The 14387-nt window shown below is 37.5% G+C and overlaps 1 protein-coding gene and 1 long non-coding RNA gene across 2 annotated transcripts; both read right to left on the bottom strand.

Moving 5' to 3' along the window:
• Positions 1–3800: 3800 nt before the first annotated feature.
• Positions 3801–5738, bottom strand: LOC130748670 (uncharacterized). The gene is made up of 4 exons (XR_009022757.1): positions 5628–5738; positions 4970–5070; positions 4104–4148; positions 3801–3858 (listed from the first exon to the last, which is right to left on the bottom strand). It is a non-coding gene; the product is annotated as an uncharacterized LOC130748670 (long non-coding RNA).
• Positions 5739–13514: 7776 nt separating this feature from the next.
• LOC130743886 (uncharacterized) lies at positions 13515–13883 on the bottom strand. Its single transcript, XM_057596104.1, has one exon. The coding sequence runs from the start codon at positions 13881–13883 to the stop codon at positions 13515–13517; it is 369 nt and encodes a 122-aa protein (XP_057452087.1).
• Between the last annotated feature and the right edge of the window lie 504 nt (positions 13884–14387).

Genomic DNA, 14387 nt, shown 5'->3' with positions numbered 1-14387 from the left:
AACTAATTCCAAAAATCTTCAGAGAAATGTTAGAACTTCTCTTTTTTGTCTATAAACAAGTGTTTCGATGCGAAAGCCTGGAGTGTACGAGCGCCAAATTCCAATTCTCGGAAGTTTGCCGAAACGGAATCCCTGATAGTTCAAGAAACCTGAAATTAACGGACGATGAAGACTTTTTCCATTCGAAGCTTCAAATGAAGATTCCACCCGCGTTCGCCTATTTCTCTCGTTATTTCTAATCTTTCTTCAGAAGGAAGTTTTCTCTTCCGATGATCACTGCAAAAAGTAGTTTTTCGGGATAAACCGACTCACACCGACTTTGGATCGTTTGGTTTAATTCCCAGAATCCTGTTTTGAGTTCTGGAATTCTGTCGCCAGAACCTATCTTAGAATTCGCAGAGGAACTGCAGGAAAAATCGGAATCGCGAAAAAATCATTTTTCCGCATTTTCCAAAACCTATAAATAGCTAGAAAAATGAGATATTTTGTCAAAACTCACCCATTTCTTCCCAAGGGGCCGCGAGCAAGAGAGGAGAAGAGGAGGAAGTTGATCTTCGCGGATTCTTGCCTGTTTACTTCACTGATCGTTGCTAATCGAAGACCTTGAGGTATAGTTACTATCCCTCGCTTCCGATCGTCATTTCCGTCAATTTTCTCTAGACTTTTCTGAGCTCAAAATTTTGAGGTTTTTGGAAAATTGTCCAAATAGCTTGATTTCTCTGTCTAAACATCTTCCCTACGTGCCCAAGAGCACTTCTGTCGGATTAGTTTTTCCGTAATGTCGTCGAAATTCCGCCAGAATCAATTTTTGCATCAAATACCCATTTTTAAGCAAAGTCGCAACCTTTAAGCTGAAAACTATCGACTTGGCTTAGTGCTAGTAGGATTAGTCGTCATAAACGTCGTTGTTGACGTCCCCATCCAATTTGTTTTTCAAAAATCCAATTTTGAAATTCTGAGCTGAAAATAATGACTAAACTACCCCTATATCAGTTTTCGATCCGAAAATTTTTCCGAGTTTAGATTCGCCTTAGTTACGGCGTATGATAACCTAGGAACCAAGTTTGATCGAAGAAAAATCGACCGTCCCAATTAAGGAAAGTGGTCGAGAGCTATACCAAGGGGGGGAGGAAATCCGACTTTTTCGAAAACTTGCCTTAACGCGTTAGATTGTCGTACCACAGAGTTTGTAATGTTAACCCTAGGACTTATTGTTTGCTGAGCTTTTGACTCATTGTGTTGATTTTTGTGATTTTTGCTTAAGGTTCTTTTGAGGAGTTTCCTGGAAATCAAGGAGAGGAACGTGAAGGAACTCGTGAGGAGGAAGCTGGAGGACCCACCGGTGAGGGCTACTCTCTGAATTACTAGATAATGCTTTAGGTGTCGACGAATTCGACTTGATTTATGTGTTATGCACTTACTTGCTAAATGCCTGAAATGTTTTCTGAGGCTTCGGCCGATCTTGTTGAGTACTTGATGCCATGATATTGTGTGCTAAATGATTCACATGTTATGTGCTAAATGGTTAATCTAGGATGTGTTGGAATATGCTGTTTATGCTTATTGATTGAGCTGATTTATCTATGTTATTCCACTTATATCTGTGATTCTGAGGAGTGAGGATTACGGGCAGGTCATGCCGAATTCTTATGAGATTTTTGAGAGAGATTGATAGGACGAACGGAGTTCGGGCCTTGTTATGTTTTAATGGATCGAGACCTTCTCATAAATTATTTGGGATTATGGGATCCCTGAAACTCGTAGGAAACGTTATAAGACTAAAAGAAACCTATTTTCTCAAGGAAAATTCATAAGACATTAATTAATCTCTAAAACCCTTGAACAATAATAACAACCTTAGATAAGAGCTTAGAGCTTGAATATTAGTTTTGAAAGTATGAGAAGTGTCGTCGAGTCCAAGTTTTGAGGAAATTTATAAGTTTTCTGAGTACGTTGATACTCTTTTGCTCGATGAGCAGTTTGTTGTTTGGCTATCTAAAGTTTAGCCGGAAACTATGAGTTTCCAAGTACATTCGTACTCTTTCGCTCGATGAGCAGTTTAATGTTTGGCTATCTAAAGTTTGCCGGAAACTATGAGTTTCCAAGTACTTCAGTACCTCTTCGCTCGATGAGCAGTTTATTGATTGGCTATCTAAAGTTTAGCCGGGAACCATGAGTTCCAAGGTACATTCTTTCTTCTCTTGATTAATTCATTTTGTCGCAGAATCGACATTTACCTTAGGGTATTCTTTTAGAGACATTAAGTTATTTAGAACACGTGGCGACGTGTCGAGTGAGGTCGGAGACGTTGTTTGGCTAATCACTTGCATTCATGCACTCATTTTGAGGTTAATACACGGCGTGATACCGGACCTCGGTGGATTCCAAAACGGTCATAAGACCCGGATTTCCATATTTAGGACACTACGGTGGTCCTTAGTAGCAGACGGAATGGCAGACCTACGGGTTCACTGCTGATCTGACTACTTTTGTGTGGTGTAAGAGACACGCGAGCAGGGAGGTACCCACCGTGGCTGGTGTTAGGGCCGTCTCGTTGATGTCCATCCTTCTTCCGGAATGCATCTTGTTAACCAGCATTGCATTGCATGCAACATACATTCTGACATAGTTGCTGAGTGTGATTGGTACTTGTTTATCCTATTTGAGGCATGCTAGTTGTTATTATGATCTTTTATATTCATTGTGATACATGCAACCCTAGGATGTTATCCCTAAACTTATAAGCCTAAGAGGCTAATAATTATTATCCTATATATCTGGTTTTATTATTTATATAATTATTTGGAGTTGACCCTCGCGTCTTCTGTGTGTGTTTGGGCGGACTACGCCTTTGTCAGATGAGTATGGCGGATTGGTTTACGATGGTCAGCCCTTCGGGGGGGACCAGATTCGAGATGCTTGACCAGGACGACCCAGGTGCATGGGTGGTCGACCCCGTAGGCCACCGTGCGACCTACACCGGTCGGATCATGGAGGACCGTGTTGACCGTTTCGGACGTTTGACGGAGGGGGTATTGAGGAGACATATATTGAGCTTCAACTTGCCGCCCGGCGTGCATTGTGGACCCGGCTTGGGAGGACCACCACCACCACCATTATCTTCGGATGATGAGGACCCCTCTGAGGAGGTGCCAGTGGGTGGGACTTCGACGGAGTCCAGTTCGTTTACTGCTGCTGTCATCGAGGATCATGGTCCGGGCCCCGAGCCCGAGAGATCAGTGCAGGAGCGCGTCAGGGTGGATAGAGAGGGTAGGATTGTGTATGTCGACTTAGTTGTCCTGGATGCAGATTCGGACGACGACCGCGCTAGCGTGTAGGATCGAGTTGGGATTAGTGTAGGAGTAGTGTCGTAGCTCTGACCGTCATGCTTTCAGATTTGGGACAGGGTAGTTTCCTGCCGGTAGCTTTTTGTGTGGTTTTCTTATGGAGATCACAGAGAGCTGGTTGGATTTAGGAGGTCTTTTCTTAGGCCGCTGGGCCAACTTGTTCTCAGTTTTTGAGGTATAGTGTTGCGGACACAGGATTTTACCTTGGACTGTACATATTGCCTTCGGGCGTTACTTTCTTTCTGTCACCCGTCACTGGAGGTTACTCGTGACGTGGTTTGTATTAGCGGGGCATGTATATATAGTTGTATATTAGTTTCTTTTATCTTTTGTTGAGGAGTTTATTGTTTTCTGTCTTTAGTTATATTGTCAAAAAAAAAAATAATTCACGTTTTTCCGCTTAAGTATTTCTTTTGGTTACTAAAGTGACGCCACCGAAATCGGGGTGTTACAGTGCACGCTTCCTTATAGACATAGAAACCTTCAAATGCGAATAATATGTACGTTACTCCTATAGAGCATCAAAGTAAAAAATGTTTTAGAACAAAAATAGTTAAAAGTGGAAAAAGAAATAACAGACAAAAATCATATAGACATTTTGATAAGATTTTGCAAGTCAAGCTAGATCACTGCAAACCAAACACTTCACATGTCATCAATTCATATCGTCTTTTTGGAAAATAATATACTATATGAAAATTCATAGAACATTGGATCCCGAAAAGTTTTGTCATGAACATGAAGATGATCTCTTACAATGGAAGGAGAGGTACTGGAATGGATTCAACGCTTGAAATGACACTGCAAATGGCATAATGGATGAACCATCAACTTTTTGATGAAAAGTAACTAAAATAAAAATTGTTGTTTGTTTGTGATATTCCAAACCATTGAAAAAGGGGAATGCAATTGATATTATTTTGCTTTGTTTACTCTTTGCAAACAGTGGATGATTCACCTATTGTTTCAAGTTGTTTCAATTTTTCCCGTGTCATCATCAACATATATACATCTTAGGAACTAAGGTGACTAAACCCTTTTGATTATATTGAGTTTGAGCGGCTGTCATAGGTCAGTTCACTCTAAATTTACTCAGGAACTAAGTTACTTTTCACAAAAATGAAGCAGTAACCATTTCATGCTTAAGTGGAGAGGGCAGAGGCTGTTTAAGAGACATACTTAAGTCATACACTTCACCTCATAATGAAATGATGGGATTAACTATTCCAAGCATTTAGTTTAGGTCACAACAATGGATGCTTGCTGACAAAGAGTTCATAGAACAAAATGTTCACATATTCCAAATCAGTTAAATATAAATCCCCTTAATTCTACCAGACCATTACATTCCTTTTGCTACTATGAATATATGGTTATATTGATACGTAAGCAAAGTCTTATAGGATATAAGAATAAAATAGAGAGGTTAAAATAGTTAAGGTAGTTAATTAGCAAAGACTTAATTAGGTAAATTCTTTGTTGAACAGGAAATTCTTAGAGGGGAGACTGCTTTGTTTCTCCTCAATTCAATAAAATTATTTTCTTCATTTCTTTAATTATTCCAATCAATTCTTCAATTATCTTCTCTAGGTTTGGGACACAGTCAAAGTGAATGCACTTACATTGGGCCAAGAAACTTTCTTCCTGTACACAACAAATTCTGCATAAGTGCATAACTATTGAAGGTGTTACTGCGATCTTTGCCATATAATAGAAACCAATGCTGCAAATGAAGATATTAAATAGAAACATAACAAATAGCTTCAAGTTGACATTAGCAGGAATATTAAATAGAAACATAACAAATCCAAAAGTAATTAAAGCAGATAGCAGAGTTGATTTTGAGGTAGAAAATGTAGGGAGGAAAGAAAATGTACTTAGTAGAGCCAATAAGAACCAGCTCACAACATAGTGATTTAGTGAGAGAAGTATAAGAAATTGGAATTTAACAATTTGAAACACCTGAAAGAAGTCATAAAAATATAAAGCCAAATAAATCTGCATAAAAACCCATGTACTTTGAAATTTTGACGCAAAACAGAGCCAGATAGAAATAAAGGGAATGAATAAACCATTTTGTTCATACCAATTGCAACCAGAAAATTGAAGGAAAGTGACAGTTGGCAACGAACAAACACAGAGCATGTTAACATTATTTATAGAGCACTTCAAAATTCAAATCACCCTAGTGGCTCTATGTGCTAAAGAATTATTAATTTTAAATTCAAAAGCATACTTCACATCAATTCATACAGATTTTAGAAAAGTAGAATCACCTACCAGTTAAATCAACTACCATTTTTGGTGAGTGGTGCTATTTCTGCTTACACTTCCCTTGTTTGCCTTCACTTTTTGTGTTCTGCAGAGTTTGCTAAAAAAGAAAATACTTAATTTTTTTGGGAGGAGCATGTAAAGAACAAAGTGGAATTGGTATGAATATAATATGAAAGAATCATAACTGAATACACAGACATGAATTAGCAAAAACACCCTACTCTACATAACTCAAATTCGTTCTTAAATATAATCAACTAAATAACTCATTAATGAATAGATCAATGAAAGTACTCATCTTTTAGTAGAATGGGATAGTATATTAAAGATTACAAAAACGTAAAGTTCCAGATTAGGCAAAACTTCAAATATGGGTCTAACAACATTATTTAAACATGGGTGAAGGTGGACCATGAATACCTGCCATCTGTTAGTTCAATCTGTATAGCCCTAGTAACTTTGGAACACTTCAGATACTGCTTCTCCTCAGAAACACCAGTTACCAAGCCAATCACATCTTCATGCAAAAAATAAAATTGAATGATCAAATGGACTAATAAACATCTTTATATATAGATATAAAGTGTATAAAAATCAAATTAAACATATTTTAAATGAACGTCAGTACACTGACCAACCAAATAATCAGATTCACCCATAGTTAATGCAATTTCTGCAGCAAGGGTTATGTGAATGGTGCTGGAGTGAAGGTTGTGGGAGCATTTATAGGCAAATGGATCTGAAGAAAAATTTGAAGGAGAAGAGGTTGTGTAAAGCAATCCACCTATAACCCTAGATCTAAAAACCTAATCCTAACTTCAAATCAGAATGGGAAATGACAGGTGCATAAAAAACTGATGAACCCAACCTAAAAATGGGGAATGATTGCAAAGCAAGTACCAAAAGCACATTTAATCAATAGAAAACTCAAATAAAGGACGAAATTAGGAAGAAACGTATGAGATGTGCTAAGCAACAGTGGGTTTGAGATGAATGAAGAACTGGTACGAAGCTTACCGATGTAATGGTTGACAAGCGACGTGATAGCCAGCGCCGGAGTGACGTCGATCACAGTTGGAACGGGGGAATAAGTGACGCTGCAGAAGAGAAAAATCGGGAAAAAAGGACGAAATTTGAAGAGGAAGGGATGTGGAAGAGAAGTGGAGGTCGTACTTCCCCATGGAATCCGGAGATGAGGGGAGGCGGCACTGCAACCTCATGTGTGCGATGAGAGAGAAACATGTTAGGGTAGGGTTTCTCCGAACACGATATCACAGCTAAGATTAAAGAGAAGAAAAAGAAAGCTTGAAAATAGAGATGAAAAAAGATGAAAGCAACAGACACGTGGCGAGCAACGATTGGAGGTTTTGTAGGAATAGTGAAATGCAAACTTGAGAATAAGAAGTAGTAGATTCGATATTACCTTATATGTTATCTATTTATTTATGGTAAAATAGTTTTTTTTATAAGCAGTATTATTTAATTTATAGCTGTAATATCGGTCGGATCTCGGTTCGATAAGTGTTGAACCTTTAAACCTTGAATCTGTGCCCTCACCGGTTTGATCACCAGTCCGATTTTAATAACCTTGGTTGTGGCGGTGCTGGGTCATGGCGGTATGTAGTGGTAGCAGTGCTGACAATGGCGGTTGAGGTGGTGGAGGCGGCGGTGAAGGTGGTGGAAGGTGATGGTGATGATGGTGGTGGTAATGGTGGGTGGTGGTGGCAATGGTGATAGCAATGACGACAATGACGGTGGTGGTAGTGGCGGCTGCGGTTGCGGTGGTGGCGACGAAGATGGTGGAGGCTGCGACGGTGGTGGTGGAGGGCGGTGGTGGAGAGTGGTGGTAGCAATGGTGAAGGGTGGTTTCATGGCAATGGTGGAGGGTTGTTGTTGTTGTGGCTTATACATCACAATCTTATCATGCCTTATCCATCATCTAAAGGGTGGTTAAATAATCCACCATTTTAATGTATAAGAGGGGATTGATGTATAAGCTTATAATCGTGAGATGGAAACCCTGATTCTCCACTAAACAATCTTTCAGAATATGATTCGTTAAAGTTAAGAAGCTTGACAATCGCCGCTTCAAAGAACAAGAACTATTTATGCCCACAGGATCCTCAAAGATAACAATCGATCAACGTTAGAGATTTACGTTCTTAGAGAACAAATTCACGATGGCTTCATCATCTCATCATCAGTTAGAGAATCCTCTAACTGGCTCAACTCGCTTGGATAATAACAATTAAAACGCAATTACTTTGAATTCGAAAATCTTCAAAATCAAAATAATTTTCAAGGCAAGCAAGAGTTAAAGAACATTAAGGATGGCAACTTTTCCCAAACTCATGGGTACCCGCCCGAACCCGATCCGATTTGACGGACAAAATCCGAGTTGTTTGGACTTAGGATTGAGTTTGGTTTTTCCGTTTACTGTAGCAGTTTATGGGTTTGGGTTTGATATTAGTTAAGTTTGTGCCCATACCCGCTCGAACTCGAACCCAAAGATACCCGAAACATAAAATTACAAAAAAAAACCCTCATACGTATAAATATTTATAAACTTTGTTCTTAGTGTTTGATGATTAATTGTACTTTTTTATGTTTGAGAAAGTAAACTCTAAACTATTGTGGTCTCACTTTGGTGATGGATGAGGATGATGACTAGAATTTTTTTTTTCTTTCTATGAATTTCACTTTTTTATTTATGAAAGTAAGTTCTGGATCGGGTGGTTATTTTCATGTAAGTAATGAGTTTGGGTTTCGGGTAAATTCGAAACCCAATGGATTTGGGCATGGATTTAATTTTATCACCCATAAGAGGGTTTGGGTTTGGTAATTGTACAACCCGTGCCCGATCCTACCTGTTGCCATCCCTAAAGAACATAAATCAACTTGAATAGAAAAATGAAATTTATTAAGAACAGAACCGCAGGTTTGCAACAAGAGAATATTATAAATCCTAAGACTAACTAAGGAGTTTAGCAAATCATACTAGAATTATGAAAATAAGGATTAAGGAAGGAGATGATAGGAGGTGTCTAACAAAAGCATAAACCTCACTTATTTATATTAATATTCAACTTCTCCCCCAAGTAAACTTTCTCTCAAAGTAATATCTTATCTAATTCAAAAGCTAATCTCAGCTGATGCAAGTCTGGGCCCAAAGGGAGTAAGTGGTCCATTGCTCAACTGACCCAATTAAAGTGCTGATAGGTCTGCTACCTTTGGAGTTTTGCGAACCACTTTAGATGGTAGAATATTCAAAATATATGTTCATGAAAGTTGTAGCTCTTAGAGTAAGATTTCTGTAGCCTCTAACCATGCTTAATTCTGAGTTTTGTAGCCCAAGCTATGATCAATTTAGTCCGGACTATTCCAGTCTCGTCTGTTCAGCGACAGAAACTCTGTTAAGAAATTCTGACCAGGATAGAGGCATTTCCTGTAATGTTTCTAGACATCAAAGTTGTAGGTCTTTCTTCTAGCTTTCCAACGGTATATTACATGCCCCATTCGGATCACTATAACTCCAGATTCAACCTGTTCTAGCAAAAGAGACATAGAAGCTAAAAGTGTAGAATTAAGCACTTTTCCATGAATAATCCAAATAAGCACCAATGGTCAGAACATGGCTAAGTCATAACAATTAAGCACAAAGTAAATATAATGAAGCTTATAAAGACAAACATAAAGTGTATCAGTTATGGGCTTATCAGTATGCTTTTGTGGCAGATGCATCCGACAAAAGCGTCAGGAAGGATGGTTTCCCGACTTTGTTTAACCATAAGTTTTGGCATGTGGCGGGCCCTGATGTGACAAGATTTGTACTTAAATTCTGAATGATGAGGTTAGCTCGGGGTCTATTAATGAGACTTTGATTGTGCTCATCTCGAAGGTTAAGAAACGGTTACATGTTGGTCAATTCGGGCCTATCAACTTATGTAATGTTATTTTTAGGTTAGTCACAAAGACCATCACCAACAAGTTGAAAATAGTGTTGTTTTCCATTATTAGCGAAACATGTTTTTGTTCCTGATAGGCTAATTACTGATAATGCATTGGCGAGTAAGCACGGGTTGATGGTTCTAAAATTAGACATGTCAAAGACCTATGATCGGGTTGAGTGGTATTTTCTTGAAAGTACCCTTGCAAAGATGGGGCTTCCAATAAACTAGGTGGCTCTATGTAATGCCCCAATTTCTCAACTGAGGAATCACATTAGTAACCTAACAAAGTTTAAGGACTATTTCGCAAACCTAAAGAAAACAAGATATTTTTTTTGAAAGCAACTAAACATAGTTGAAGACATATCATAGCCTTAATTAAACAACTCGTTCTCGACATATAATAATAGTGACTTACAATAACATAAGCAAGGTTCCAAAATAAGTACGCACACTTATACAGTGGCGAAAACAGGGTTTTAGTAATAGAGTTTTCAGATGATGAAGAAGATTATAAAGCATAAACTACTAAGAGGAAACTAAACAACTTCTTCCATCCTCGCTCTGCCTCCTACTATCCATCCTCCATCTCAGCATGGCTAAGCATCGCCAGGAGGCTCTTCATCGTCAGGAGACTCTTCATCGCCTAATAGCGTTAAGCGCCCAAGCAACAAATAGCAAACAGAAAGGGTTAACTCCATGCAATTACCACATATAAAAGCGAAAACATGTTATTCGAACTTAATCATATACCGTGATAATTAAACTAACAACTTATATCAAGTTAGATGACACATTGAAAAACATGGCATCAAGAAGTATCCTCTAGTAAAGTTCACGACTTTTCATGGCTATTCACTTTAACATGTCTAGTAACTTCATACTAGTTTGTGTGTTTAAGTAGGACAGTCAATTTGATAAATGTCTCACCTCCCGGTGGCAACTAATTGCGAAGTATAATTGGAAATAATAAAAATCATTAGCTAAAATGTACACTAAGGGCTATGAATCTATTACCGTCATAACCTTGAAGTCTCTTTTATCTGGTTTAATTTTTCTTTTAATTTGCTTTCTTGTCTTTCTTAAACAACGAACCCATCTCTTGAAATTAGCTAGGTATTCATGCCTAAGTCTCTTGCGTACGATAAATGAGTCATAACTCCAATACTACTTTTGCAATAGAGTGCACACTATATCTCTTTGCATGTGTCTTTAAAATCACCAATTTAAAATTTATATTCTAGTATATTTATATCAAATTTTATTTATGTATTTTAAATCCACAATATAAATTATATTGGAATGTTTTTATAAACTTATATTTCTAATTTAAATATTTTTTAAAAAAAGTGCACTCCACGTGCATTGCACGGGTTAAAAAAACTATAGTTATACATATACTTGTGCCAGACACAAGCATAAAGTCTATTATAATAATAATAATAATAATAATAATATGGCTGCTTGATGACGGTTTGTTAAGGCTGCTTATTCTGAATCCCTTGGTACTTGGTAGTTTGATTCTCTTTCTAGTGTGTAGCTCGTGTAGATTTTTTTTCCAGTCAGCTTTCTTCTTTCTATGTTGATGTTAGCTTAGGCCTTGTTCCTATCTCTTGTTTACGTTGCTGTTTTTTTTTACCCTTTAGCCTTATCTCACTTTGTAATAGTTCCTATGTACTGGGCTTTGCCTTTATCATTTATATAATATGTTTGGCTTGTCCAATAAAAAAAATAATAAAAAATAATAATAATAATAACTATTAAATATTTCAATTTAAGTTTTTTAATTAATATTTTTAAAAACAATAAGCTATCAAATATTAACCATTAAAAATAATTCTTTATAGATATTGGGAATTATTGATTAATAATATAGTACAATTTAATGTTAATTAAAATTTAGTAATTTTAAAACCAAGACCTTAAATGATTTTTTTTTTTGGAAACAAGACCTTAAATGAAATTATAAATAATTAAATATTTACTATTAAATATATATTTTATATATAATAGTAATATTATCATCAAAGTTGTACTTTATAGTTTTTTAATATTTCTCATTTTGTGGTAACAAAAAATATTTGTCTCGTAAATGCCTGACGTTCAACCAACTCTAACTATAAAATTCATTATATTTTCATATTTACTTTTTGTTAAAAATATATCATATTTCTTCAAGTTCATATTTTTTTTCGAGAATATAAAAGATGAATTAATAAGAAGAATAATTATGAGAACAATCCTCTCATATGGATATTATAAAGTCTAAAAAAGAAATGAATCCCCCTACATCAAGCCAACATCAAGAGTCATCTAGACCAACCCACCAACTCTTTTGGCTACAAGTAAAGCTAGTGAGGGAGCCTCAAAAAACCCCAAGGGAAAAACTCAGTGGGGGAAAAAAGAGTACTCTAACAAAAGCCAATACCTTAATAGAGATACATAAAAAAGCCTTAACAATTGACAATACACCACAATGGCCAGCCATGGTAAAATAGAAACGTATGCAGGTCCAGATCCAGGATATGCCCACGAATTAGCTTATCATACAAGGAGCACATAGATACCACGAGAAACACCTTACACGCAAGATAGAAAGGATATCCAAAACCTGTAACAATCCCTTGGTCTGATCATACAATGATTTTGTGAGAACACTAAGGGCCCTCACACATGACAGCAAGCTACAACACCCCGCCATATAAAACTTATATTTCAGGTAAAACCAAGTTTTTTGAATATTTTAAGATTAAAAGAAATTATATTTTAACTATATTTCCTTCACGGTTGCAATTCTGTCTTTTTTCGTTTTTATGCTTTTAAATTATATATAGTCATAAATAAATAAAAATTTGTTACATGGAGGGACTAAGCCCGAAAAAGAAAACTACACACGGGTACGCCTAGGGAAAGAGACCCCCGAGGCATCATACAATAGTGGGGTCGAGCATCTAGGAGGAGGGCTCTCCAACACATGGTTCCCGATAGATAAGTCATGAGCCATATCAGCTAGACAATTCGCAACTTGGTTGGCTTCACGCCAAACGTGGACTACTCGAATCTCTCAATCCTTCGCAATCCAAGTTCTAATCTGATCGACAAGTCCACCATAGGGATGCCTAGGCTCACACCCAAGGTTGATGAGACGGACAGCAACACTGGAGTCACTCTCAACAATCACCTTTGGGAAACCCCTGCTCCAAGCAAGAGAAATAGCAGAAAAAATACCCCACAATTATGCCCACAAGACATTAGAGGAGCCAAGATTTCTGCATAAGCCAAACAGCCACCGCCCGGTGCTATCACGGCAAACACCACCACACGTTGCCAACCCCGGTCGCACCGACCCGTCAGTGTTGCATTTAACCCAATAAAGAGGAGGGGGTTCCCACCAGACCAATTGCACACTATGTCCACGTCTGGCGGGAAGAGAAGGGGAACGAAGAGGTGTGCGACTTTGAAAATGCTCGAGCTGCAGCCGTAGAGCCGACGTAAGAACCTGGTGAAGATCAAAATCAATACCCTGGAAGGCAAACTTTCAACGCATAGTCCAGATGAGCCATAAAAGAGGATCAAAACTTGGCACGGTTCTACTCCCAAGCGGCAGCAACGATTCATTCTGCAGATTACCCAACACCCAAGGATGATAATCCAACGCGAAGAAAGACGCCTGCAAACTCGAAGCGACACACTGAAACCATAACGGCTTCACTCTATTGCAGTCCAGAAACAGGTGTAAGGTTGTCTCAGGCTCCTCTTGACACACGGACATAGAGCATCCTCAGTCAAATTGCTTTGCCATCTTCTATTATTCACCCAAATACTATTATTAAGATTACGCCACAGAAAATCGTAACTTTGAAGGCACTGTAGGACCAGCCCTTTGGTGACTGGATTACGCCATTATTAAGAGTACGCCATCGGAAAGCTAACAACAAATTAACAATTACAAGAAGCTTAAACGGTCCCTCAAAATCAGGACCTCTAATTCCCAAGGCGGTTCCTCCAGCAAGCACCACAGAATGGCCGGAGATGACGCTCCTCTCTTAGGCAACCAATCAGTCGGTTCATTATACTCCCGGCTAATACCATTCAAGGATACCACCCAATTCCTTTGCAAAAGCTGGCGGATTTCACCCAGGATGGGGAGAAATTGATGGTTGTCATCATCCTGCAGAGCCTGGATCAAGTCCCTTCTATCCACACTACACACCACGTCCCTGAATCCCCTCTCCCACACAACTTGAAGACCTATCTCCAGAGCAGTAGCTTCGGCCGTGAATGGTTTTAAGAACATTGGCTGCCCTACATACATGTATAAGAGTTGAGCTCTATACGCTTCTTGAGGAAATAGTTTGCTTGAAATTTAAAATACAGTTGTATTCTACTCGCGTTTAAACCTCATAATTTGAAAAGCACACACTCCTATTCTTGCAACATTCTTTTAATAGAATATATTTATGTTTTAATGAAAATGACAATTATTATAGTTATTTGTATAATTACATTACACTTATTTTCAATTATGATAATAAATTAGAGTATATTCTTGCAACATTCTTATAGTAGATTAAATTTTAATTTAGATGAAGAAGGAAACTACTTATAGTAATTATTATATAATTTTTATTATACTCATTTTCCAATAAGAATTATGAAAAAAATCAATATATGCAGAATAGGTTGTGTGACTTAAATTTATGTCTAATTTTGAATTTTAAGCTTATAAATGATGTAATTTATATTATGTTTATGTGAGCTTGTCATGATAATTATATTTTGTTATAGTATATAATATATTATATAATTTAAAAAATAT

The sequence above is a fragment of the Lotus japonicus genome, chromosome 3, assembly GCF_012489685.1.
Source record: "Lotus japonicus ecotype B-129 chromosome 3, LjGifu_v1.2".
Taxonomy (NCBI): domain Eukaryota; kingdom Viridiplantae; phylum Streptophyta; class Magnoliopsida; order Fabales; family Fabaceae; genus Lotus; species Lotus japonicus.
This window is presented reverse-complemented; position numbering and strand designations above follow the sequence as displayed.

Excerpts from the sequence above, each read along its gene's own strand:
- LOC130743886 (XM_057596104.1), bottom strand. The coding sequence starts at position 13,883 with ATGTATGTAGGGCAGCCAATGTTCTTAAAACCATTCACGGCCGAAGCT.